Here is a 26,794-nt window from a genome sequence, read left to right on the forward strand (position 1 = left end):
AGACTAGAGATCTCTTCCTAGGAGAAGGCAATGGCAACCCATTCCAGTACTCTTGCCTGGAAAATCCCATGGACAGAGGAGCCTGGTAGGCTGTAGTCCATGGGGTCGTGAAGAGTCGGACACGACTGAGCAACTTCACTTTCACTTTTCATTTTCACACATTGGAGAAGGAAATGGCAACCCACTCCAGTGTTCTTGTCTGGAGAATCCCAGGGACGGGGGAGCCTGGTGGGCTGCCGTCTATGGGGTCGCACAGAGTCGGACACGACTGAAGCGATTTAGCAGCAGCAGCAGCAGAGATTTCTCCAAGAAAATTAGAGATACCAAGGGAACATTTCATGCAAAGATGGGCTCGATAAAGGACAGAAATGGTATGGACCTAACAGAAGCAAAAAATATTAAGAAGAGGTGGCAAGAATACACAGAAGAACTGTACAAAAATAATCTTCATGACCCAGTTAATGACGATGGTGTGATCACTCACCTAAAATCAGACATCCTGGAATGTGAAGTCAAGTGGGCCTTAGAAAGCATCACTACAAACAAAGCTAGTGGAGTTGATGAAATTCCAGTTGAGCTATTTCAAATTCTGAAAGATGATGCTGTGAAAGTGCTGCCCTCAATATGCCAGCAAATTTGGAAAACTCAGCAGTGGCCACAGGACTGAAAAAAGTCAGTTTTCATTCCAATCCCAAAGAAAGGCAATGCCTAAGAATGCTCAAAGTACCACACAATTGTACTCATCTCACACACCACTAGTAAAGTAATGCTCAAAATTCTCCAAGCCAGGCTTCAGCAGTACGTGAATTGTGAACTTCCAGATAATACATATATTGATAATCCTTTATTTCTCACTTCTTCCTAATCACTAGGTCACTGTGTCCAGGGACTGACAGTTAACCATACAAAACTGTGTCATGCTCTGCTTTAGTAAATAAATCCTGATCTGGTATGGGTGAAGTGTGTCCAACAAAACCACTCTTTCCTAAGCCTCTTTTTCTTCGAGAGACGGGCAATGAGATGAAGGAAGGTTCTACAAAAAGGGTGAAAACAGCCAGCATGTGTCCTCTTTTAATCCATGAGCAGTTGCCTCTTCCAGCTTTCTGCCAGGAATGTGAACGTGCAGGCTAGAGAGACAATAAGCTATCTTGACCGTGAGATATCCTTGTGTATGGAATGCACATGTTAAAGACGGTAGAGCAAAGAGAAAGAGCCTGCACGCCTAACAATACTGTAGAGCCACCATACACACTAGGTCTGACCTCTTTTACATGAAAGAGAAGAATCCACCATGGTTAAACCGTCACTCGAAGCCTGCTATTAGCAGATGTGGTAGAAGAGAATCTCAGATCACCTTAACTCAATTATAAATAAACAAAAGTACAACAAAACATTTCTTCCCACCTACAGTCTCTATTGGTTAGACATACTCCCTCCCTCTTCCTACCTGACCACTGCAGGAGGATCAAGGTAGCAGCGACTTTCCAAGTCCCAAGTAATCCTTTTCTTCATGCATTCTGCTTGGTTCCTAAATTCCCTATCCTATAAAATCATAAAACAGAGACTTTTATTCTCTCAGTATGGCATCGTTGTCTCCAGCTCCATCTGAGGGCATTCTTTTAATGGATTTTATCATAATAGTTTTATTACTACCACTATTACTACTCTAAGTATGACTACTACTAAAAACACTAACACCATCTTAAAGTTCTGAGTACTTTACTATTAAAAAAGTACACAGAATAAATTACTTATATTATCCTTTTATCAATCCAATACTAACTGCCAAATATTCATTCACATAACTTCAATCAGTGATTCTCAACCCTGGATGCATCTTAGAATTATCTGGAAGCTTTTAAAAACAAAAAATCAAAACTTGGGCATTAGTATTACTTTAAAAGTAAATTCTTATACAATTGACCTGGTTAGAGTTTGGCCACTGTTGTTTTAAAAGCTTTCCAGGTGACTGTGATGAGCAACCAAGGTTGAGAACTAGTTATCCAAACTAAAATGGAATATAAAATCTAAATATCTAAAATAAAATATCTGATCTAAGTGAAAATATTAATAAAAGTAACGCATGAATTTCTAGTAATCACAATGATGAGAAAAGACACTGCACAGTATTTTTAAAATACTGCTAGCCTTAACTCTGGGCTTCCCAAGTGGCTCTATTTAAAATATTTAGAATCAGACGCTAAAGTAATTCAACCACTCACTATAAAATTACTTCATCAAATGTTTCCACTAATGATTATCAGTTTGTTCAAGACATATTTGCAAATGTGTTTACAGAACTTCCTATGCGCTTGACAAACATATGTTGTAGAAAAATATGAAGGAAGGAACAGAGGGAGAGAGGGAAGGAGGGAAGAAAGGAAGGAATATAAAGAATAATTTCAACAACTTGAATGTCCACCAACAGGAGACTAATTAAGCAAATTAACGGATGTTCATACTATTTCATATCATATAGCAAGTACAAATAAAGAAAAAGAATGAGAATGCTCTTCGTATATTTATCTGGGAAAAATCTCCACAATATACTATAAAGCAAAAAAAAAGCAAGTGGCACAAGTATGTGAGTATGTCACCATTTGTGGAAAAAAATGATAGGGAAAGAATACATGTAGGTATTTGTGTGTATGAATATGTGAAGAAAAAACACATTTTCCGTGCTTCCAATATGATTAAGAATTTTATGTAATACTCAGTTAAAAATAAATAAACACTTCACACTTGAAATAAAGCAAAAATAGCATAGTCTTCCTGACAGGTTCCAGTTCTGAAAACAGCAAGACTTTGAATATTTTCTGTAAATCCGGACTCCCTAAAGACAAACAGTTTGATCCCTGACTTTTACTATGCTGATGTCAATAAGCCAGTCTTTCCGAAATCTGACTCCCTTGTACCCTTTGTAAGGAATCTTTAGGGAACTTTACTTTTCTAAACGTTTTTGCTTCTGTGTCTTCCTTTGACTATGTACTTTTGCTTTATTTATATTCATAAAAAAGTATCCGAAAGGGAACACAAGAAACTATAGTAAAGGTTAACTATCAGGGTGATGATCGAGGAAGGAATTAGGAAGAAGAGACAAGGACGAGCAGGGAGACTCTAACTGCATATCTCTTAATGCTTTTTCCACTTGTGACTGTATTATAACCTACTCATAAATAAACTGCAAATGAGATAAAGAGTAAAATATGAATTAAATCAATTATTTTGCTTGTTGGACTTAAGTCAGGAAATATTTTAATCAGAATTTTTAGAGATAATTGTTTTGACATACTTGTTTTAAGAGGTAATGGATGTATATGTGTTACAGTGATTTACAAACTGTAAACATGTTTTATCATATGTCAGTGCACTGAGATTACCACCAAAAAACCATCTTTCACCTCAGGGTGATTGAGTTCCCCTTCTTCTTCCTCATAAGGACCACCAACGATGAAACTATCAGGAATGTTATTAGCTCCGGGAGCCAGAATGTTGGCAATAGGCCATTTTTTGGGCCGAGGAACAGGTTCTCTTTCCCCTCCAAGCTTCAGAGTTCCATTCTTGAAGAAGATGGGATAGTCCTTCTATAGATATAAATACCATATAACAGGAAATTTTGTAAAAGACTATGAAGTGGACAAAAAAAGATTACTGAAGTGTCTTTTCAATGGAATATCAGGTATTGTCTAACAGACCCTTCTGCGATTATCTGAGTCTAAAGAGGGGCCTATGTCCTTCATTTGTCTTTGTGCTATTTTATAATTCTGTAATTTATAGAAAATTGATAATAATGCAAATTATTCTTGTCCATAGATATGCATATGTATTTTGTCCAGTAAAAATATAACTGATTATTGCCCTATGGTTGATGATAACTTTTGAACTATCAGCAAACAAATTACAACTTACCAGAAGGTAAGCAACCTTACCTCTGAACAAATCTGGGTCATTTGTTCAGATTCTTGTTTGAATTGGTTTAATCCCTTTATTTCATTTTATATTTATATGAGAGTCACAATGTACCTTTTTAAAAATTCTTTTACAAAACAAATGTGATAAAGGCTAAAAATATAAACATTTTTATATTTGCAATTCATCTAAAATAAATTTGCAACAGAAAATTGGCAAAGTCTATAAATAGACAATTTAGAGAAAAGCAAATTAGAAAATCCAACATTTAAATAAAAACATGCTAAATATCATGAATAAGTGAAATGCACATTAAAACCATGAGATATCATTTTAAACCGTAGATTGGCAGAGTCAAAGTCTGAACATATTAAGTGTTGACAGCACTGTAAAGTTAATGGTATTCTTACACATAGTCGATGGAAATGTAAATTGGTATAACTATGGAAAGCAATTTTGTAGTCTATTATAAAAGTTAAAACTGGCATAACCTGTAAGTCAACTATTCTAATTCTTTGGGTTAAGTTTTAAAACTTCTGTGAAGGAGGGGCCTTTATGGGATAGTAGAGTAACAATCTTTGAAGATCTGCTCCTCAAAAAAAAAAAACCCAATAATGCTAGCAAAAATTGACAAAATTAAGGATGTCAAAACCATTCAATACGGACAGGACAGTCTTTCCAACAAATGGTTCTAAGAAGACTAGTTATTCACATGCAAAAGAATGAGACTGGTTCTTACCTAACACCATGTACAAAAATTAACTCAAAAATGGATCAAAGGCCAAAACATAACAGCTAAAACTATAAAACTGTAGATGCAAACACAGGGGAAAAGCCTCTGGACATCGCATTTGGCAATGATTTCTTGGTTAAAACAAAATTTAAAAATTGATAAATAGAACTTCATCAAAATTGAACACTTTGGGGCATCAAAAGATACTAACCAGCGTAAGAAAAATCAACCAACAGAATGGGAGAAAATACTTACAAATCACATATCTGATAAGGGATTAACAGCTAAAAATATATAGAGGACTCCTAAAATGCCAACAACAAAAAGACAAACAACCCAGGTCAGAAATGAGCAAAGGACTTGAATAGATATTTCCCCAAAGAAGATATAAAATGGCCAGTAAGTACATGAAAAGATGCTCAGCATCTTTTAATTATTATTTCACTAGGGAAATATATATAAAAAACACAAGGTTTGCTACTTCATACCTATTAAAATGGCTATTATGAAAAAAGAAAATAACAAGAGTTGGTAAATATCGGAGAAATTGCACTGCAGGTGGGAGTGCTAAATGGTGAAAAGGAATTGGAGATTTCTATACAAAAAGTGTAAAATGGCAATAAAGCAGATGAAACTAATACTTTTTTAGCAAGCAATTTGAAAAACTCTTTTAAGAGCCTCAAAAGGCCCATACACATCATTCTATAGAAATCTGGACTAAGAAAATAACTCGGAACTAAAAGACTATAATGTAAAATACTATACAAAATTTACAATATACATGCAAAAAAGTAATCTCTGTAGAAATACAACTTCCAAAAATTATCAGTTTTTAAGTTATTTACATATTTTCCACAAAAAATATGTATTTATTGATATAAATTATACATAGACTACATGTAATATGTAAACTATACAATTAACATCCATGTATAAAACAGAAGTAAACTTGATTTTTTTAAACCTAAAAAACTCAGCTGTTAACAGAGCCTGCTTTGAATAAAATCTTAGAAGGTGAGGAAGAGATGGCCATATGAGTGTTTAAATCTGTAAATATCGGGCTGTAAGTCTTTACCTCTCCAGCTGACGGAACTTGCATACCAACCATGTAGTTTTGCAGCAGCCCTACTGGAATGAAGGATTCAGGCACAGAGTAGGCAGCCTCCAATGTGACCTTCAGAAGATTGCCTCCTGAGATCTGGGCTGCAGTCAATAAGGGCTCCGTGACAAATACTTTAACTTCAAGGCTGCACTGCTACAAAAGAGTAAAATTACACAGAAATATCAAAACGCCAGAGGCCTCCCCAGTTTTTACATTATCTCTTTTGAATCTCACATCACTGTTCAAGGTAAGAAGGTCAGGTTTAATTATTTCCATACAGAGGATTCAAATAACTCTTTCTAGGTCCCATAAGTTAGAGATAAAGCCAAGAAGAGAACCTTATCTCAAAGTTAGAGCCCTTCCTTTCTGAGGGCAAGTATAAATACAAATACATATAGAAGAGGAATCAGAAAGTTTTATATTAAATGTTATTAATAGTTGCACATGAGTGAGTGAGATTAGGTTGCATTTATTGCCAGTCTGTATTTTATGGTTATTTCTGTAATTTAAATATAGTGCTGAAAAAAATTTTATGTTTTTTATTAAATATTTGAAAATCAAGTTCTTTAACATATTTCTGTTTTTCAAAGGTGAAAAAGTATTTCTGGCAGCATGAAAAGCTCTAGGAATAAATTTTTTTAGTAGGGCTACCAAGATTTGGTCATAGCAAACACCATCATCCAACAACACAAGAGAAGACTCTACACATGGACATCACCAGATGGTCAACACCAAAATCAGACTGATAATATTCTTTGCAGCCAAAGATGGAGAAGCTCTATACAGTCAGCAGAAACAAGAACAGGAGCTGACTGTGGCTCAGATCATGAACTCTTTATTGCCAAATTCAGACTTAAATTGAAGAAAGTGGAAAAAACCACAAGACCATTCAGGTATGACCTAAATCAAATCCCTAACGATTATACAGTGGAAGTGAGAAATAGACTGAAGGGACTAGATCTGATAGACAGAGTGCCTGATGATCTTTGGATGGAGGTTCGTGACACTGTACAGGAGACAGGGACCAAGACCATCCCCATGGAAAAGAAATGCAAAAAAGCAAAATGGCTGTCTGAGGAGGCCTTACAAATAGCTGAGGACAGAAGAGAAGCCAAAAGCAAAGGAGAAAAGGAAAGATACAGCCATTTGAATGCAGAGTTCCAAAGAATACTAAAAACAGTAAGGAGAGATCAATGCAAAGAAAGAGAGGAAAACAAAAGAATGGGAAAGACTAGAGATCTCTTCAAGAAAATTAGAGACACCAAAGGAACATTTCATGCAAAGATGGGCTCAATAAAGGACAGAAATGGTAGGGACCTAACAGAAGCAGAAGATATTAAGAAGAGGTGGCAAGAATACACAGAAGAGCTGTACAAAAAAGATCTTCACGACCCAGATAATCATGATGGTGTGATCACTCACTTAGAGTCAGACATCCTGGAATGTGAAGTCAAGTGGGCCTTAGGAAGCATCACTACAAACAAAGCTAATGGAAGTGATAGAATTCCAGTTGAACTATTTCAAATCCTGAAAGATGATGCTGTGAAAGTGCTGCCCTCAATACGTCAGCAAATTTGGAAAACTCAGCAGTGCCCACAGGACTGGAAAAGGTCAGTTTTCATTCCAATCCCAAAGAAAGGCAATGCCAAAGAATGCTCAAACTACCACACAATTGCACTCATCTCACACACTAGTAAAGTCATGCTCAAAATTCTCCAAGCCAGGCTTCAGGAATACCTGAACTGTGAACTTTCAGATGTTCAAGCTGGTTTTAGAAAAGGCAGAGGAACCAGAGATCAAATTGCCAACATCCGTTGGATTATCGAAAAAGCAAGAGAGTTCCAGAAAAACATCTATTTCTGCTTTATTGACTATGCCAAAGCCTCTGACTGTGTGGATCACAATAAACTGGAAAATTCTGAAAGAGATGGGCATACCAGACCACCTGACCTGCCTCTTGAGAAACCTGTATGCAGGTCAGGAAGCAACAGTTAGAACTGGACATGGAACAATAGACTGGTTCCAAATAGGAAAAGGAGTACGTCAAGGCTGTATATTGTCACCCTGCTTATTTAACTTATATGCAGAGTACATCATGAGAAATGCTGGGCTGGAGGAAGCACAAGCTGGAATCAAGATTGCTGGGAGAAATATCAATAATCTCAGATATGCAGATGACACCACCCTTATGGCAGAAAGTGAAGAACTAAAGAGCCTCTTGATGAATGTGAAAGAGGAGAGTGAAAAAGTTGGCTTAAAGCTCAACTTTCAGAAAACTAAGATCATGGCATCCGGTCCCATCACTTCCTGCCAAATAGATGGGGAAACAATGGCTGACTTTATTTTTCTGGGGTCCAAAATCACTGCAGATGGTGATTACACCCATGAAATTAAAAGACACTTTTCCTTGGAAGGAAAGTTATGACCAACCTAGACAGCATATTAAAAAGCAGAGATATTACTGTGTCAACAAAGGTCTGTCTAGTCAAGGCTATGGTTTTTCCAGTGGTTGTGTATGGATTGAGAGTTGGACTATAAAGAAAGCTGAGGGCCAAAGCATTGATGCTTTTGAACTGTGGCATTGGAGAAGACTCTTGAGAGTCCCCTTGGACTGCAAGGAGATCCAACCAGTCCATCCTAAAGGAGATCAGTCCTGAGTGTTCACTGGAAGGACTGATGTTGAAGCTGAAACTCCACAACTTTGGCTACCTGATGCAAAGAGCTGACTCATTTGAAAAGACCCTGATGCTGGGAAAGATTGAGGGCAGGAGGAGAAGGGGACGAGAGAGAATGAGATGGTTGGATGGCATTACTGACTCTATGGCCATGGGTTTGGGTGGACTCCGGGAGTTGGTCATGGACAGGGAGGCCTGGCGTGCTGCCATTCATAGGGTCACAAAGAGTCAGACAAGACTGAGTGACTGAACTGACTAACCAAGATTTGACTTTAGTAATATAAATAAGTAGTGCAGATAAGACAGCAAGTATTTTTAATGAGAGGAGAAAAGAATTTGCTCATTTTCACTTTATTTCTTGGGAATCAACATTAGTAAGAATAATTAATTTTCCTGTTAAAGAATTAAATATTCTACCTATGAGAAATTCCCAAGTTGTGTCTCCAACAGAAATCCTGATTTGGCAAATGTAGTGCTTTTTAACAAATCTTATTTTTAAATACATATATATACACCCACACATAGAGAGGGAGATATACATATATGTATCTCTGACACTTTCACACAGGATACAATAAAAAGGTTAAAAAATATATTAATTGCTAATTATATGCCAAGCACTTTACTGTAGCACTACAAATATAAAAAAGAAATAGCCCCTCATCATAGAATTTATGTTATAATTCCATAATTTATGACAAATGCTATAACAGAAACCTGTACAAACTAACTTAGACAAGGAGCACCAAGAAAGAAAGTGTATAATTAACTATTGAGGTGGGGAGGAGGAAAAGATGGTTGACAGCTGAATTGACGTTTATGAGATGAATCAGAGTTTATAATATGGATAAGCAGATGCAGGAAAAAGAAAATAATTCTGGACAAAAAGAAGAGTTTATATAAAAGGAACTGAAAGAGCACGGTATATCCAATTCAGGTATAAGTAAGTAGTTCGGGGTTTTAGAACATAGCACAAGGAAAGGAGTGCTGAGAGATGATACTAAAGAAGTGGCAGGTACCTATTATAAAGATTGCTGTATGTCTGCTCAGGAATTTGGACTTTAACTTGTAAGCAGTGAGTGAATTCATGAATTACACAGTGCTAAGCAGGGGAAGAGATGAGATCATATTTATTTTTAAGTCACTCTGCAAGCAGTGGGAAGGCAGAACTGGAGGGAAGCAAAGGCAGTTACAAGTCTACTTGTAATGTTCCAGGTGAGGGATTATAAGGTGATAAAGTGTAAGAATAAAGCTAAGAAGAGAGAGTCCAAAGGCACTGAGGAGATAGAAAAGGCTGGATTTGGTGGAGGGCCAATTTGCAGATTAGTGTCAGAGTCCAGGTGAGCAGTCATGGAAGTAATTCTATATATGTCCTATGATTTATGAATGAGTGATGCCACTATCCAAAATAAAATAAAAGGAAGATGCTAAGTTCAGTTTTAAAATGTTGAGTGGAATTTCATTATAGAGAAATCAGTAGGTAATTTTAAAGTCTGACACTCTAAAATTCAGGAGAGGGGTCTTAGCTGGAGCTGTTGAATTAGAAGTCTTCAGCAGACTGGGACTGTTAAATTCAAGGACGATACCCTTCCCCACAAATTATGGATGATAGCCCTCCCCTAGGAGTTGAACACAGACTAAGAAAAGAAGGTGACCGAGAACAGAACCTTCATACTAAGCAACAGATAGAGGAAAGAGGAGCTTCAATAGTGAGTCAGATGGTAAAGAATCTGCCTGCAGTGCAGGAGCCCTGGGTTTAATCCCTGGGTTGGGAAGATCCCCTGAAGAAGGGAATGGAAACCCACTCCAGCATTCTTGCCTGGGAAATCCCATGGACAGAGGGGTCTAGTGGGCTACAGTTCACGGGGCTGCAAAAAGTCAGACTTGACTTAGTAACCACTGCCACCACCAGGGAAAAGAGACGCAATGCAGGAACCGAAAAAGGTCAGTCAGCGAGCGAGAGATCAGAATACCAAAGGGAGGAGGGATATTTAAGAAAGAGAGACATCGGAGAATGTGGTATCTCTGATCAATATGTCTCTGAGAAGATAAGTGAAATGTCCCTCAGGTTTCTAATTTGTATTATTGAACATGACAAGGAATACCAGATGGCAAATTGAAGTCTCCTTTGCAAGGACAGGTTTATATCATTTTAGCCTCTGAGTCTTGAAAAAACTAGTATATATGCTAATATATAAAATTAGTGAGAACTCTTGTCATATATATTTCCCTTGAGTATGTGAAACAATTAAACACGGGAATATTATGAGCAGAGGTCATGAGGACTGACAAATCATTTGACTAACTTTTCTCCTACACCGGTTTAAAGGAAATCAACACTACAGAGGCTGGGACACTGGACCAAGGAAGACAAACTGAGCTCAAATATCTACCTCTTTCCAGCATATGAAATGACAGAAAGATACTAAATGATTATCCTTATCATCAATAAAACAATAATGCTGTAACAGCCCAAGAACAAGAAATGCTATCACTGGACTACACAGTTTTAGGAATCATTGAAAGACAGAAAGCAAATTAAATCAGATCTACCAAAAAACCCTGGAAAAAACCAATCATATCCTACAATAAGAGGAGAGAATCACAGCAGATGTAGGAGTGAATTGTGGCAGAATCCACAAGAATCAGGAAGGGCCCACCTCAACTGTTAAATAGGGAACTGCATTCAGAATAGTTGGGACAGTTAGGCCTTTCTCTCTCCTTTACTTGTGCAAAACAGAAGACAGCTGTGGTATCAGCTGAAGAGTGAGTGTACCTGCACCAGAGTGGTAAAAGTAGTGCCTCAAGAAGCCACCGATGCCAGGAGAAATTGTGAGAGAAAGTCCAGAACACAAACCAGTAGCCCAGCCTACCAATTCATGCTTCCTCTCTTCCAGTGGTCAGGGGCAGGCTACCATGACAGAAACTGTGTTAGGTGTGTTCATATACTATTTAATTTAACCCATCAGGACATAGTTAAAAGAGGTATTTTTATGGTTAAACCTTCCCTATATATACCCCTGGGCAAAGTAACAGAGATCTACTCTGTGTCCATATACCCCATTTAATCACACTGGTGGTCATAACTTTTGATGTGTGGACTATGAACTCCTAAAATAGGATTCTGCCTTATTTATCTTTGTTTCCCAGAACCTAGCACTATGTGTGCCTGTGAAAAGAAGGAAAGAAGGTGCCTGACACATTAGATTCAACTAAATTGAACCTTAAGAGCAGACGGTCTTGACTGAAAATCAGGCTGAAATGTTGGAGAGTTAAAACTCTGATTACCTTAACACCTGATCGAAAAGGTTCTATGGGCGAACCTGGCACAGGGTGCAGTGGTACCATTGTTTCAAACGAACTTTCTCCTGTGAAAAGAAGCCCAAGTCAAGCCAAAAAAGGAAGGGTTTTGCAGAGATAGCTGTGCTCATCTTTTCATCGCATCTCTCAAATTCATTGAGGGTGATTTTTGTACTTCTCTGGAACTAAGTTTTATGAGCTGTGTTATTTCTGTTGAGCAAATCACACATCTGACCTTCCAGTAGAGGAAGAAGGTCCACCACAGCTTGACCAAGAACCATGGTCTTCTCCTCTTTCTGTTTCTTTTCCTTTGGTAAAACTTCAGTCACTGTTACTAGAAAAATCAAAACAAAGAAATGAGAACATGTCTAACTCACAAATCCGATAACCAAGGTGCAACAAACAAAGCACTGTCAAAAAAAATCAAGAGAAATGAATTGGAAACTTGAGAAGGCACCATTATTAGTGACTTCCAGTGGGAGATACTGGAGCTTCTCAGTGACTTATTAACCTTTTTTTCATGCAAATTATTTTTAAAAAGGATTTTTTTTATTTATAAAATTTAATAAATGGTACAAAGCACAATGCCATAAACATTAACAGTTAAAATATCACCAAATGAAAAAAATAGAATACACAGTTGCAAAAAGCTACATTAAGTTATTTTACAACTGCCTCAAGCTGCAAAAAGAAAAAAAAATCCAATGCCTTACCTAAGTTATCCCTCTCTCAAAATAATGCCATTTATATTATAAACCATGAACTCCCCATCAAAGACGGGAACTGCTTTTGTTAATTCATATATATATATATATATATATATATATATATAACTGTATCACTTTGCTATATACCTGAAACAAACACAACACTATAAATAAAATATAGTACAATATAAAATAAAAATAAGTAACAGATCTTTGGGGCTTTACACTGAGTTAGAGTTCCTATCAGAGGGATAACAGCACCACAGCCGCAGTGAATCCTCATGAAGGAGGCACACGAATGACTGGGTTACAAGAGTTACAGATATGAGAGCTGCTCATTTCCCAGAAACTACAGCTCACAGAAAACCAACAAAGGCACGACATACAGACCATTCACTTATGAATGTGTAAAACTCAAAAAAGTCTAATCACTGTTGGTGGGAATGCAAACTAGTACAGCCACTATGGAGAACAGTGTGGAGATTCCTTAAAAAACTGGAAATAGAACTGCCATACGACCCAGTAATCCCACTCCTGGGCATACACACCGAGGAAACCAGAATTGAAAGAGACACATGTACCCCAATGTTCATAAAAAGGATTTTATATCATAATCATGTACACACATAAGTATAAATTTACTGATACATATGATTATAACAAAGTTTCACATGATATTCATCCTTATGAGTTCAAAATCCTTAGGTATTTTCTATTATGTTTCATGTACAAGAAATTACTGGTCATGACTCCCTCAATCAATTTTCAGAAAGACCAAAAATCACCATCTGTAGTTTGAAAAACACTGTTCCAGATCTTCCCACATTGCCTAGCATAGGACTTAGCACACCTTCAAGTAATTTATAGAGCATGCAAGGTATGTACCGGATTTTTCACTGCAGCATCATTCCTTGTATGTGTTAATATCTATTATGAAAAATTTCAAATATGTAAAAATATGTAGCACAGATAGTAAAGAATCTGCCTGCAATGCGGGAGACCTGAGTTCAATCCCTGGGTTGGGAAGATCCCCTGGAGAAGGAAACGGCAACCCACTCCAGTATTTTTACATGGAAAACCCCATGGACAGAGGAGCCTGGTGGGCTACAGTCCATGGGGTCGCAGAGTTGGTCGCAACTAACACACACACACACAGTATAATGAATATCCCTATAACCATCACAGAGGTTTAACAATAGTTAGCATATATTTGCTTCATGTTTGTGGAAATACTTCCAAGTAAGTTACAGACATCTTTACATTTTACTCCCAAATATTAAAGTATACAAATCCAAAATACAGTACTTTCCTACACAACCACAACACCTCTATCACATCTAGTAAATACGCATAACAGCATAAAATATAATGTCTTAATACACCGAATGCCCAGTCTACATCTAACATTTCTCAACTGCCCCCAAATTTATTCTGTAGCTGGTTTATATCAAAGGCCACACATTGCAATTGGCTGTCATGTTTCTTCATGTTCTTTTCATGGACACGACTGAGCGACTTCACTTTCACTTTTCACTTTCACACATTGGAGAAGGAAATGGCAACCCACTCCAGTGTTCTTGCCTGGAGAATCCCAGGGATGGGGGAGCCTGGTGGGCTTCCGTCTATGGGGTCACACAGAGTCGGACACGACTGAAGTGACTTAGCAGCAGCAGCAGCAGCTCCTCCTACATATGTTTTTTTAATATGGCACTGCTTTCTTGAAGACATCAGAACAGTTATAGAGAATATCTCACCTTCTGGATTCACCTTTTTTCTTTCTTATTGTATTTGTTTCTCGATCCTTGTTTCCTTTAAATTTAGGTTCCTCTGTCAGCATTTTTGGCAAAGTTAATAAAATTTGGTAACATACTTGCTTAAATGTTACAGTATTAAACTCTGTGATCTTGCTAATTATGAAAATGGAATCTCTGCTTAATTTTATTTCTCATATTAAAGTGAGACTGAACATTTTCCATATGTTTAACGGTAAGTCCTGGGTGTTCATTGGAAGGACTGATGCTGAGGCTGAAACTCCAATACTTTGGCCATCTCATGCGAAGAGTTGACTCATTGGAAAGGACCCTGATGCTGGGAGGGATTGGGGGTGGGAGGAGAAGGGGATGACAGAGGATGAGATGGCTGGATGGCATCACTGACTCAATAGACATGAGTTTGGGTAAACTCCGGGAGTTGCTGATGGACAGGGAGGCCTGGTGTATTGAGATTCATGGGGTTGCAAAGAGTTGGACATGACTGAGTGACTAAACTGAACTGAACGGTAAGTTATGTTTCTTTATCTGTGAAATTTTCATATCTCTTTCATATGCTTTGTGCATTTATCCATTAGATTCTAGGTGTTTTTTTAATTGGTATATAGGAGCTCTTTAAAGGGAAAGTACAGAACAGAACTGCAAATTGTATCTCAGTTTGTGATATCTTATAGTTGCTTACGTAAAATGTATTTCGTTTTCCTTCTGTGGCTTCTGCATTGGTAAAATACTCAGAAAGGCTTCACTACTCTGTTTATTTAATTATGGTACATAATTTAATTTTTTAAGCACATTTTATCCATCTGTAATTTATAATTCAAAAAGATACATAATTCAGAAAATTCAAAAAAAGACACACGTACCCGTGTTCATAGTAGCACTATTCACAATAGCCAAGACACGGACACAACTTAAATGCGCATCAACAGATGAATGAATAAGGAGGACACATACACACACACACACACACAATGGAATACCAGACATCCATAATGAAGATTGAAATAAGGCCATCTGCAGCAACATGGATGCAGCCAGAGATTACCACACTAAGTGAAGTACGTCAGAAAAAGAAAGACAAATACCATGTATCACTTATATGTGGAAACTAAAATATGGCACAAAAAAGTGGCTATATATATATGTGTAACTGACTCTTTGCTGTATGGCAGTAATTAACACAACAGTGTAAATCAACTATACTCCAATAAAAACTTTTTAAAGTCCTCATAAGTCAAATTATAGTATATTTTAATGTGAATATTCAAAATGATAATTCTAATTTAAACATATCTCAAGACTACTAACGTTAATAATAGAAAAGACAAAACAAAACAAAACAAAATAAAATATGGCACAAACGGACCTATCCATAAAACAGAAACAGACTCACAGACACAGACAACAGACTTGTGGTTGCCAAGGCAAAGTGGGTGAGGGAGAGGGATGGACTGGGAGTTTGAGGTTAATAAATCAAACTATCAAGTTTAGAATGAATAAACCACAAGGTCCTACTGTATCGCATAGGGAACTATATCTAATCTCCTGGGATAAACCAAAATGGAAAAGAATATTTAAAAAATGCATATATGTGTATAACTGAGTCACTTTGTTGTACAGTAGAAATTAGCACTGAAGGAAAGTTACATGGCTCAAAATAGCCTGAAGCTAAAACTCCCCTTCAGGTCCTCCCCACCATTCTATGCAAAACAAAGAACTCTCACCAGAAGAAAAAAATGGACATTAAGGTTGATTATGCCCAGTTCCCAGCTGGTACAGCCTATGGCCGATCTCCAAAATTCCTTGCCCCAGCTGTTTAAGAGATAACTACTCCAAACAACCTTGGAAAAGAACAGGCCCCCTTAAGACAGTAACTTTCCACATACATGCCTATATATACTTACTCATTTCTTAGGTTAGTGCAGCAGCTCGCTAATCTGACTGCTGCCCCTTCTCGCCTCATTAAAGGTGATCTGTTCCTGTAAAGTGCCAGTCTCCTTATTTTTCTGAACCTCGCCTTCTCTAACTCCCTTACCTTACAAGCACAACATTATAAATCAACTGTACTTCAATAAAAATAAATAAAATAAAAATTTTCAAATCACACTATCAAAAAAAAGGATATGGGTTAAAACAAAATAAAACAAAAAAAGACTTAGCCTAGAATATAGGTTTAGGGACAAAGTGTTTCAGAGATAATATTATGTAGCTAGAAACTGTAAAAGTGTGAATATAGAAACTATTCATTTATTTATCCATTCACTATTTCAACAAATATTTTTGAGCTCTTTTATATCCCAGATATTTCTAGGTACTAGAAATTCTGAAATAAGATACAGTCTGATTTCAAAAAGTGTCTCCTCTAAAAAAGGAAGATAGTTAAAAACTGCTCTACAGGATGGTGAATATACAGAAGTACAGACAGGGTTGCCAGATGCCCAATTAAATATGAATTTCAGATAAAGAACAAATAATTTTTTAGTGTAAATATGTCTCAAATAGTTTTTTGCTTTGTTTTTTTTTTCCCCTAAATCTGACAGCCCTAAATATAAGAATACAAAGGAAAAGCTTCCAAACCAGCTTAGGAGACCAATGCTGCAAAAGTCCAATTATATGTCTATTCATTTATGCCCATGGATTTATTTGAGGATTATCTTCATTCTTGTTTGACTGTTAACAGAACTTATTAGTTACTAAATAGTTATTAAATAACATTTTTAGGGAAATTAAAATGAGTTGTACACATGAATAGATCAAAATATGTATATATCACTGGTCTTGCTTTCAAATTTGGGGTTCATTTTTTTCATAAAAGAGTATGTTTACTTCTTTCTATGTTATTGCTTACTGTTTCTTCAAAATTGTGTAAATTCTCTCTTACTTTTTTTGATCATATATGTGTTTTATTATCAACTGCTGAAAAGAATAAAGCCAATTTGGAAAAAAATTTTAAATCATTTAAAAAAGTCCAGTTACATGTCAAAACATCTTTGATACAAACTGATTAAAATTAGCAGGTCATGGTGACAGCTGCCAGAACCAGGTAAGACTCAAATTATTCTGTGTTATTCCTAGATTAAAAAGGTTAAGATGTGTTCATCTGTCCCAACAAGAGCTACTAAATACCTCGGAATACCCTGATCACTCACATAATTAATGTATCTAGAATCACAAGGACTTACAGAACACAGGTTTGTGGGCGAGGTCATCTAAAGCGATTCCTCCTCCTTCAGGATTGAACTCAAAGCTGCAAGTGAAGTTGTATTTTGCAGTTCCTTCTGGAGAAACAGTAATTTTTGCAGAGTCTCCCAGAACCACTTGATTGAATTCTGCACGAATAAAGGTAACTGAAGTATCTCCTTTAAAACCTTTCTGTTGACAGAAACATACTTCACAATTATACTCAAATAGAGAATTTTCCCACATATCTGGCAACCCATTGTGACTTAAACTGACACATTTTAAACATTTTTCTAACAAGCTATACATGCGAAGAGTTGACTCACCGGAAAAGACTCATGCTGGGAGGGATTGGGGGTGGGAGGGGACGGGGACGACAGAGAATGAGATGGCTGGATGGCATCACCGACTCGATGGACATGAGTTTGAGTGAACTCCAGGAGTTGGTGATGGATAGGGAGGCCTGGCGTGCTGTGATTCTTAGGGTCGCAAAGAGTCGGACACGACTGAGCGACTGAACTGAACTGAACTGATACCACAAATACAAATGGGGGAAGTAGAAAGTTATTAAATAAATACAGCCGCAGCTAAATGCAATATTCTATTTAAAGGCCATTAAGTTGGAAGTTTTGAAAAATAAGTTATTGTGTTTATATGATTATAAATGCATACTATGGAAATTTTTTATGATTTTATTTTTAATTGGAGTGGAAGTTTTGAAAAAGTAAGGAAAGCACATAGAAAAACTAATTACCTATAATAATACATTTTCTAGTGTTTTGCTGTTATGTAGATATATATACATACATTTATATATACTTTTAACATAAAGTAGAGATCATTTATTATATCCTGTTTTGGAATAAGCTATTTGACTTCATAGTACTGAATTAATATTTTGACATTTCATTATTCTTGTAAAGTTTAATAGTTATAATTAATGAAATTAATCACAAGAGAAGCTCTAGAAGAATTCAGATCCTTTTCAGGAGAAAGGAACTGCTGTTTAGGAAAATGAAAACCAGCTGTTTTACCCTCATTAAGTTTAGTATTTAAATTGCCAGGTATTTTATACACACTAAGGCAACATGACTTGCAGATTATAGACTGACAATAAGGAACACTGAGAAGGAAGTGCCATTACTATGTAAAGCCAAGGGATTTGGTCGGACAGAAATATGCAGAACTCCACTCCTCCTGCTAATGTTCCCAACATATTCTTCCCCAAGCCACAACAGGATGACTGACAGGGAGACAGGAGACTAAAGACAAAAGTACTTTCAAGAAGAACGAATAAACTAGGGACTTCCAGAATTCCTGAAAATAACTTTACCAAGTCATATCCCTCTGTCACAGTGATCTGCACAGGTCTGCCTATTGATGACACCTGCTCCATATCGGCACCTGGGCAAAGTCTCTCTGGTCTTCTTTGAGCTCTGTGAATATAATAAGTGAACCTGTTCCCTTATATTCCACAGCTGCACAACTATCCACATTACATCATAACCAATACCAGGGGAAAACCTAGGGAAATGCCTTACTCCAGTACTGCTTTGTGCCCTTTGCAACTGCCAGACAGGCAGTGCTTTAGGAAGCTAGTCACAAGGATGACTGCTGGTTAGTGCTAAAAAATCATCCTTATACATGTAACTACCCATTAAGAACAAATTATGACAAGGCAAAGAGGGTAGGAATGCCATCACCCCACCTCCCATCCCCCACATCCTTCATATTGTTTTTGGTAGCTTTTTTTTTTTCTGATGTGCAAGACTCCCCTCAAGGGTTAATTAACCTCTCAGTTCTAGAAAAACATATTTTGATAACAAGAAAGAAGCAACCATACAGAATGCTAGCCGCTGAAAAAAGTTCTGACATATGTCTTATTTAGTCAAAGACATTTTCAAATGATTTTACAACACTAAGGACACAATTTCAAAAATAAATTGGATAGCTGTTAAGGAAAAAAAAAAGGTCATGTTCTCTGACTCAATTAAAAATGGAACTTAATGCAATTCCAACATTTTCATAGGATATACTTTGTTAAGTGTGTCTAGGCTGGTGATACAAAAAAAAATGAGATACGTTGCTGTCCCCAAGCTTTTAAGTATTCTGCCTCTTTCTAACAACTCGCTCATTTTCTGTTATCTATAAGTCTCAGATCACTTGTGAAACGTTGTGTCTCCAGGTTGACTTAGGGCCTAAGTGGCCCTGACAACTTTCTTATCAAGTTTACATTTGAAATGATCTTGTACATAAGTCTCCTGTTTTCTTTTTCAATAGCAGTACACGAATTAGGCCTTCACTAGCCTGACCCTGGGGAAATGCCTAACTTTTCTGGGCTTCAGTGTCACCTTCTGTAAAACTGATAACATAACCTGACCTGTTACACATTTGTTGTGACAATCCACTAAAATGGTAAAACTGTTTCATCAATGAAGCACTGCACAAAAGGTGTTATTGACAGGCACTACTTGAGTATAACTGAATGCTCAATTACTCCTTTAAAGACAAGTTATCTGTCACACATTTCTGCAGCCCCTGAGTGCCTGGCATCATGCCTTGTCCGTAAAAATCATTAGCATCATATTTGTTAAACAATGAGTGCAAGAAATCTGGCCAGCTAAAAGTTATAGTCAAGGAAGTCAGGTGGGGGCTCCTGTTGCCACCAACAAGGCACGCATTCTTGTTATCTGCTCAGAAGTTTCAGGAGGGGAAGTCAGATTAGAAATAGGTTAGATGCACTACAGTAAATCAACTATACTACAATCTTAAAATTTTTAACATAATAAAAAAAACTTTTAAAATAGCTAAAAACAACGAAAAAGGAACAGTTTACATGCAAGATGATGTTAATGGCGGTGGTCTGGGGACAGAAGCCCAGTGTGCGCTTATGGAGGAATCTCGGCGCAAACCGGGAAGTGGGTTCTGAGTCTGGCTTTGGGTGGGAGGCCTGGGCCTGGCGGGAGAGTCGGGGGCCTAGCGGGGTCGGCAGCTTTCAGGTCTGTACCGGAGTACAGTCGTGCAGGGATGCGGCCTGTGGGTTAAGCTGAAGAAGAGACTAAGGTAACGCGGTGTGGCCGCAAGGTTGGAGTGTTGAGCCCGAAAAGAGATGATTTTCTAAGGAGTAACATCAGTCTTACCTAAGAGCCGCAGAAGCGTTTTTCGCAACTATAGCAACCAATTACCTCTCGCGATAACTTTGTCTCCGCTAACACCACAAGTTGATTCCAAGACTCGCGATAACATTGTCCGGGGAGGGTGGGGCTGCGGGGGAGAAAGAAGGATGGGGGCGCCAGGTGAGATTCTGCGCGTGCGCCCTGGAAACCTTGCTCCTGAGCCACCACCTCAGTGTCTGGCTGGGGTTTCGTATTTTCGTAGGTGCCACGTTCCCTTACCCAAAGTGTTGGCTAAGTACAAAGTTTTCCACTTTCGAGTTTGCTTTCTCGACTCCTTTCTCTCAATAACCCTCCATAAATAGACAAACCAAAAGTAAATTTATTTAAAGATAAAAACCTTTATTAAACGATTTTGAGAACAGATCATGTAAGTCTTTCTGCGTGAAAAATGCAGCTAAGACAATATTTGCAAAGTAAGCGCCTCACACACTGTTGGGAAGAATGCAAAACCACTCTGCTTCTAGTGCGCAATATTTACACAGTAAACAGACTCCAAGTATATGATGTTAATGGAAAAATTTAATACATTTGAAATTCAGCATTACCTCAGAGTTGGAAAGGCAAAATACAATAGCAAAAACCTGGAAACAACCCAGAGGAAGAGTGGATGAGTACACTGATAATATATTCAAAAAATCGCATATTACAAAGCAGTCAAAATCAATGAACTATAGCGATTCACCATGTGGATGAATCTTAGCAGTATACATACTTTAAAATGTTGCACTGTTAGGAGCCACTTGAGGGGGGCTCCTGGCCAAATCAGATTTATGGATTACAATCTGTTGAATAAGATAGGAATACACAAGTTCACATTGATATAATGAAGAGAAAGGAAAGCTCTTTATAGCAGTTGAATGCTAATCCAATAATGGAGAGGAAATGATTGAAATAGAGAATTACCACTTGGCACCAACTATAGATAGAAGTGGATGATTTAGACAGGAGTCTTCAGTGCTAAGGCTGGTATGTGGAGGTTTGATAAGGAATAGTTTACTGGCATGATTTTAGAATACTAATCAATTACAAAGGGAAAAATAGTGAATTTAAGAAGCCAGCATGATCAAGTGATCAAGGTTAACATCACCAGTGTCGGGAGGAGTCTACATTTTATGCCTCCTAATGAGACTCACTGAGAAAAGCAAAGCATCATTTTGTGGTATTCCTACAGACAAAGGACCCAGGTTGTAAGCCATCCTATAATAAAAGCTTGTACCTTTTAATAAAACTGTAAAGGCTACAAAAGACTGGAAACTCTTCCAGATTAAAGGAGTCTGAAAATACACAACTAAACACAGTACATATTCCTGTATAGGATGCTGACCCAGAAATGAAAAGAGACATTATTGGGATAGTGGGCAAAATTTGAATAGGCTTAATACGTTGGGTGATAGTGTTGTACCAATATTGATTTACTGATGTGGAAGATTGTTTGCCATTATGTAGAAGAGTGACCCTGTTTAGGGGAAAATACCCGCTGGAGTGTTTAGGAGTGATGGGACAGCATGATTACAGTGTGCGCTCTCAACCCACCAACAGTTCAGATAAAGACTAATAACAAAAGACATATGCACACACACACACACTCAGTAAGTAATGAACCAATAAAATATTAACTGTATGAGAATCTAGGTAAAGAGGACATGGGAGTTCTTTGTACTGTCCTGGCAACTTTTCTATACATTTGAAATTTATTTCAAAACAAATTATTAAACTATACACACACATACATTACTTTCCATGGATAGTCACCAGAGTTTAATTTTAAAAATAAATTGCGTTTCTGCTAATAAACATATTAAAATTATAAAAATTGAGAAAAATGGTTTTAAAGTCAGTGTTATAAGTCATAAAATTTCTCTAAAATAAAAACATGTAACTGTTGAGTAAGACGTTTCTCCCTGGATTTTTTCCCAAGTGAAGATTGCGACTGAATTTGTGCTGAGATAACTATCCTACCTTATACACATCACTTGAGGGATCTTAGTTCCCCAAACAGGCCTCCAGCAGCAGCAGCATGGAGTCCTAACCACTGGATTGCCAGGGAATTCTCAATAACTCAGTTTAAAAACAGGCATTTTAATAGATATTTTCCCAAAGAAGATATGCAAATGGTAATCAAGAAAACATGACCAATCAAGAAAATATATTCATTAGTTATTAGGGAAATGCAAATCAAAACTGCAATGAGATGCCACTTTACATCCACTAGGATGGCTAGAATCAGAGACAATGAAAGTGCCGGTAAGAATGAAGAGACATCGGAAGCCTCATTCACTGATGGTAGGACTGTAAACTGGTACAGCTGCTTTGGAAAATAGTTTGGCAGATCCTCAAAAAGTTAAACATAAAGATACTACGACCAGCAATTCCCCTCCTATTATTATAGCCAAGAGAATTGAAAACTTGTGTCCACAGAAAAGCTTGTGCATGAATATTCATAGCAGCATTATTCATAATGGTAAATAGGTGAAAACAACCCGAATGTCCATCAACTGATAAATGGACAAGCAAAATGTAGATCCAAACAATGGATTATTCAGCCATAAACAGAATGAAGTATTGATTCATGCTACAACACAGGTGAACCTTAAAAACAGTACATTAATTAAAAGAAGCCAGACACAAAGGGCCACACATCGTATAATTCCATTTATACGTAAAGCCCCAACTGGGAAATCCATAAAGACAGAAAGTGGATTAGTGATTGCCAGGGGACAGACAGGAAGAAAGGAAAGAAGGATTGACTGCTAATGGGTGTAAGTTCTCTTTTTGGGTGATGAAAATATTCAAAAATTGATTGTGGTGACTGTTGCACAAGTGTGTGAATATCCTAAAAACCCACTAAATTGTACACTTTAAAAGGATGAATGGTATGAGTTATATCTCAATCTTTAAAAATTTAAAAATATATTTCTCACAAATTTTCTTTCCTTAATAACTTACACCCCTTTTCCTTTACCAAATCCTATTGCTGTTATTTACTTTTCCAAAATCTATGTCAGAAATCTATCTTGGCCTGTTATCCTTCTACCAGTGTATCTTGCTTTCGCCTCACACTACAGTTGTACATAGGCCTATCTCTCTAAGAGTAAGGTTGTGTCTTATACCACCTTGCATGTATGTCCCTTGGCACTTACCCCCAAACAAACGTTCACTGAATTATAATTGATATTTACTATTCTTTCCCTCAATTTTTAGTACAATCATTCACCATATATATATATATTAAATACCTGCTTTGTGCCAGGGAGTTCAACAAAAAGAACAAATAGGGTTATTATTCTCAGAAGAATTTATAATCTAACAATATCCTTGTATCCTGTTTTGTTTAGATCCCCCACTAGATTACAAACCTCTTTCCTTTGTACTTTCCCTAACTACCTATTGTAATGATCAACATAATAAGCAATTGCTCAGTACTGGGAATAAACACGGGTTTGAAATCACACTGCTATAGCACTAACTGAGTTCCTGAACTACTTCTCCAAAGAACTAATATTCAATCTCCCAGGAAGATGATTTAAGCCTCATTCATTCATTAATTTGGCACCTTTTATGTGTCAAGCTTCATTTTCTTGAGTCATGATTAAACGGCAACTAAAATTATTTTATAATTTTTTTAAAATCAAGGGCCAATAAAGATCTATAGGCAGTCTTAGTAGACATGAAAGTAGGCTATATATTTTAGGCATATAAACATATAGAATCTCTTTTTTAAAAGCTGCTACAGCCAACACTAAACTATTTTCTATGTGGGAAGTTTAGCATTTATGAATATAGAATACTGATTTATGTGAAGTAAGTCGCAAATTACTCTTCTAGGTCAAAACAGCTGAATTTGTTTTAAAAAGTAATACAGTTTTGACATATTACCAACTATAACTGTCCAATGGAAAGCAAAGGGTTTTTTCTAATGCTCAACATTATTTATTCAAATTTATTCAATATTATTACACAGAATTTGAAACTGTTGTGACTTTTACTCAATTCAGTGTCCTATTTAGAATAAGAGCAGTGAGAATTATGCTTTACAAACATTGCATTATTACTTCATCATTGTGATATGGCTTTACTTGATTGTACATAGAGAAAAAAATAACATTGGAATTAAGGCAATAACCACATGTGCAAACCAAGCACAATACCCTGACACAGTCCTTAGTAAAAGCTGTTTTGGTTAGGTGAGGGTTGATGTTGCTGCATGCAGGTCAGTCATTGCTTTGAAGGATAAGCTTTGAATAGCTTCATTCATTTATAAAAATCTCTCCTACTGGCCCACAATGGCCAGAAGAAGCTTTCGGTAATCTCCACTCGTGTCACTTGCAATCACTGTGCCCAGCGTCTTCTGATACATCTGACTGAACATCTGTTTTATCTGCACAAGATCAATCTGCATGCAAGACACGATATTTGTGATATTAGAAAAAAGTTGTTAAAGAAAACTGATAATTTATTAAAATTATTCTTTAATAATGAAAATATCCTAATTATAACCAAAGCAGAGGGGAAAAAACACCAAAGGACTGACATATTATAGCTAGCATTTATACCAGCACTAACAAAGTGTTGGTCAGGATGCAGAGAAGTTGGAATCCCTGTTCACTGCTGGTAGGAATGTAAAATGGTACAGCCACTGGAAAACAGTATAATAATTACTCAAATAAATAAAAATAGAATTACCATATGACACAACCACTGCACTTCTGAGTATCCACAAAAGTGAAAGCACAGGCTCAAATATTTGTACACCCATGTTAAAAGCAGCATTATTCACAACAGTCAAAGGGTGGAAACAACCCAAGTGTCCATTGACAGATGAATGGATAAACAAAAGGTAGTGTATACATTCCCTGGAGAAGGAAATGGCAACCCACTCCAGTATTCTTGCCTGGAAAATCCCATGGACAGAGGAGCCTGGTGGGCTATAGTTCATGGGGTCGCAAAGAGTCGGACATGACAGAGCACAATGTATTCATACAATGGAATATTATTCAGCCTTACAAAAGGAAATTCTTACACATGTTACAATGTGGATGAACCCTAAAAATGTTAAAAAGGACAAATACTTTATGATTCCACTTATATAAATTAGTGAAATATTGCAATACATAAGATAGAAAATAGAATGGTGGCTGCTAGGAGTTGGGAAGCAAAAAGAGTGGTGAATTATTGTTTAATGAATACAGATTTTCAGTTTTTTAAGTTGAAAAAGTTCTGGTGGTGATGAATGCACAACAATGGGAATGTACTTAATGTCACGGAACTGTACACTTAAAAGTGATTTAAATGGTAATTTTGTGTTACATGTATTTTATTATAATTAAAGAAAAAGAGATCCTGCTTAGAAAATTTAAGTCTAAAAACAAAGACACAACAAAGTTTTTCCAAGTATTGTATTATAGTTGTCTTTTAAAAAATGATTTACCTTCTTTCATATAATTTTGTAGTATATGCTTTCTTTCGATTAAAAAAGTCTACTAAATATACAAAGTCAAAGAAAGAACATTTGAGGCTATATTTAAGTAAAATGATAAAGATAAAATTTGTAAGTTATTTTATTATACAGTGCATGCTAAATTTTAAGAATTTTTATGTCCAATAGGATTAATCTGCATAGGTCTTTCATACAGTTTTTTGTTGATTTTTTTTTTCCGGCCACGCCTCGAGCTTGCAGGATTTCAATTCCCTGACTACTGAACCTGGCAGTGAAAGTGCCGAACCCTAACCACTAGACCACCAGGGAATTCCCTCATACAGTTTTTTACATAAGCAAAATTAAGACCAAAAGATAAACCTCTTCTTGAATTCCCTGGCAGTGTTTCATTAAAGCAAGCCTCTCACAGCAGGAAGAAGGTGAACACTATGCTCTATACAACCTCTACCAGCAGTGAAAAAGAGAGCTCTTTCTTAACGTCACTCATGGACTGACAACCAATGGAGGAACTTTTAATAAATTAACATTCTAAGTGAGACAGAGAAAGACCAATATTGTATGATTTCACTTACATGTGGAATCTGAAAAAATAAATGAACAAATATAACAAAACAGAGTTATAGACACAAAGAACAAACAGGTAACGGCCAGAAAGGAGGGGGTTGGGGGCAGGAAAGAAATAGGTGAAAGAGTGAGAGGTACAAACTCCCAGTTGCAAAATAAATGAGCGAAGAGTATGAATGAGTGGGGAATACAGCCAATAACTATGTAATATTTTTGTATGGTGATATGTCATAATTAGACTT

The 26,794-nt window shown here is 36.8% G+C and overlaps 2 protein-coding genes and 1 long non-coding RNA gene across 13 annotated transcripts in view; 1 reads left to right on the forward strand and 2 right to left on the reverse strand.

Annotated features, from left to right (window-relative positions):
* CFAP70 (cilia and flagella associated protein 70) overlaps positions 1-20,734 on the reverse strand; it is a 96,614-nt gene extending 75,880 nt beyond the window's left edge. For 2 of the 7 annotated variants that reach the window (XM_088841996.1, XM_088841992.1), the window contains exons 1-6: positions 17,378-20,734; positions 11,955-12,053; positions 11,708-11,787; positions 5,718-5,897; positions 3,402-3,584; positions 1,448-1,542 (exon numbers count right to left, since the gene is read on the reverse strand). In XM_088841996.1, the coding sequence (XP_088698122.1) occupies positions 1,448-1,542; positions 3,402-3,584; positions 5,718-5,897; positions 11,708-11,787; positions 11,955-12,053; positions 17,378-17,684 (944 nt within the window). In that variant the 5' untranslated portion in view covers positions 17,685-20,734. Of the gene's footprint in view, positions 1-1,447; positions 1,543-3,401; positions 3,585-5,717; positions 5,898-11,707; positions 11,788-11,954; positions 12,368-17,377 lie in introns of those variants that run through there. The other 5 variants (XM_088841995.1, XM_088841994.1, XM_088841993.1 and 2 more) reach the window with 5 other exon arrangements.
* LOC148775959 (uncharacterized) overlaps positions 14,608-26,794 on the forward strand; it is a 98,300-nt gene continuing 86,113 nt past the window's right edge. For all 3 annotated transcript variants that reach the window (XR_016038743.1, XR_016038742.1, XR_016038741.1), the window contains exons 1-2: positions 14,608-14,704; positions 17,429-17,538. This is a non-coding gene — a long non-coding RNA (uncharacterized LOC148775959). The remainder of the gene's footprint in view (positions 14,705-17,428; positions 17,539-26,794) is intronic.
* Positions 21,053-26,794, reverse strand: part of ANXA7 (annexin A7) — a 30,720-nt gene continuing 24,978 nt past the window's right edge. For all 3 annotated transcript variants that reach the window (XM_088842005.1, XM_088842004.1, XM_088842006.1), the window contains one exon: positions 21,053-24,944. In XM_088842005.1, the coding sequence (XP_088698131.1) occupies positions 24,822-24,944 (123 nt within the window). In that variant the 3' untranslated portion in view covers positions 21,053-24,821. The remainder of the gene's footprint in view (positions 24,945-26,794) is intronic.

This window comes from Moschus berezovskii, chromosome 12 (genome assembly GCF_049115385.1).
Source record: "Moschus berezovskii isolate FMDL1 chromosome 12, NW_MosBer_1.0, whole genome shotgun sequence".
NCBI lineage: Eukaryota > Metazoa > Chordata > Mammalia > Artiodactyla > Moschidae > Moschus > Moschus berezovskii.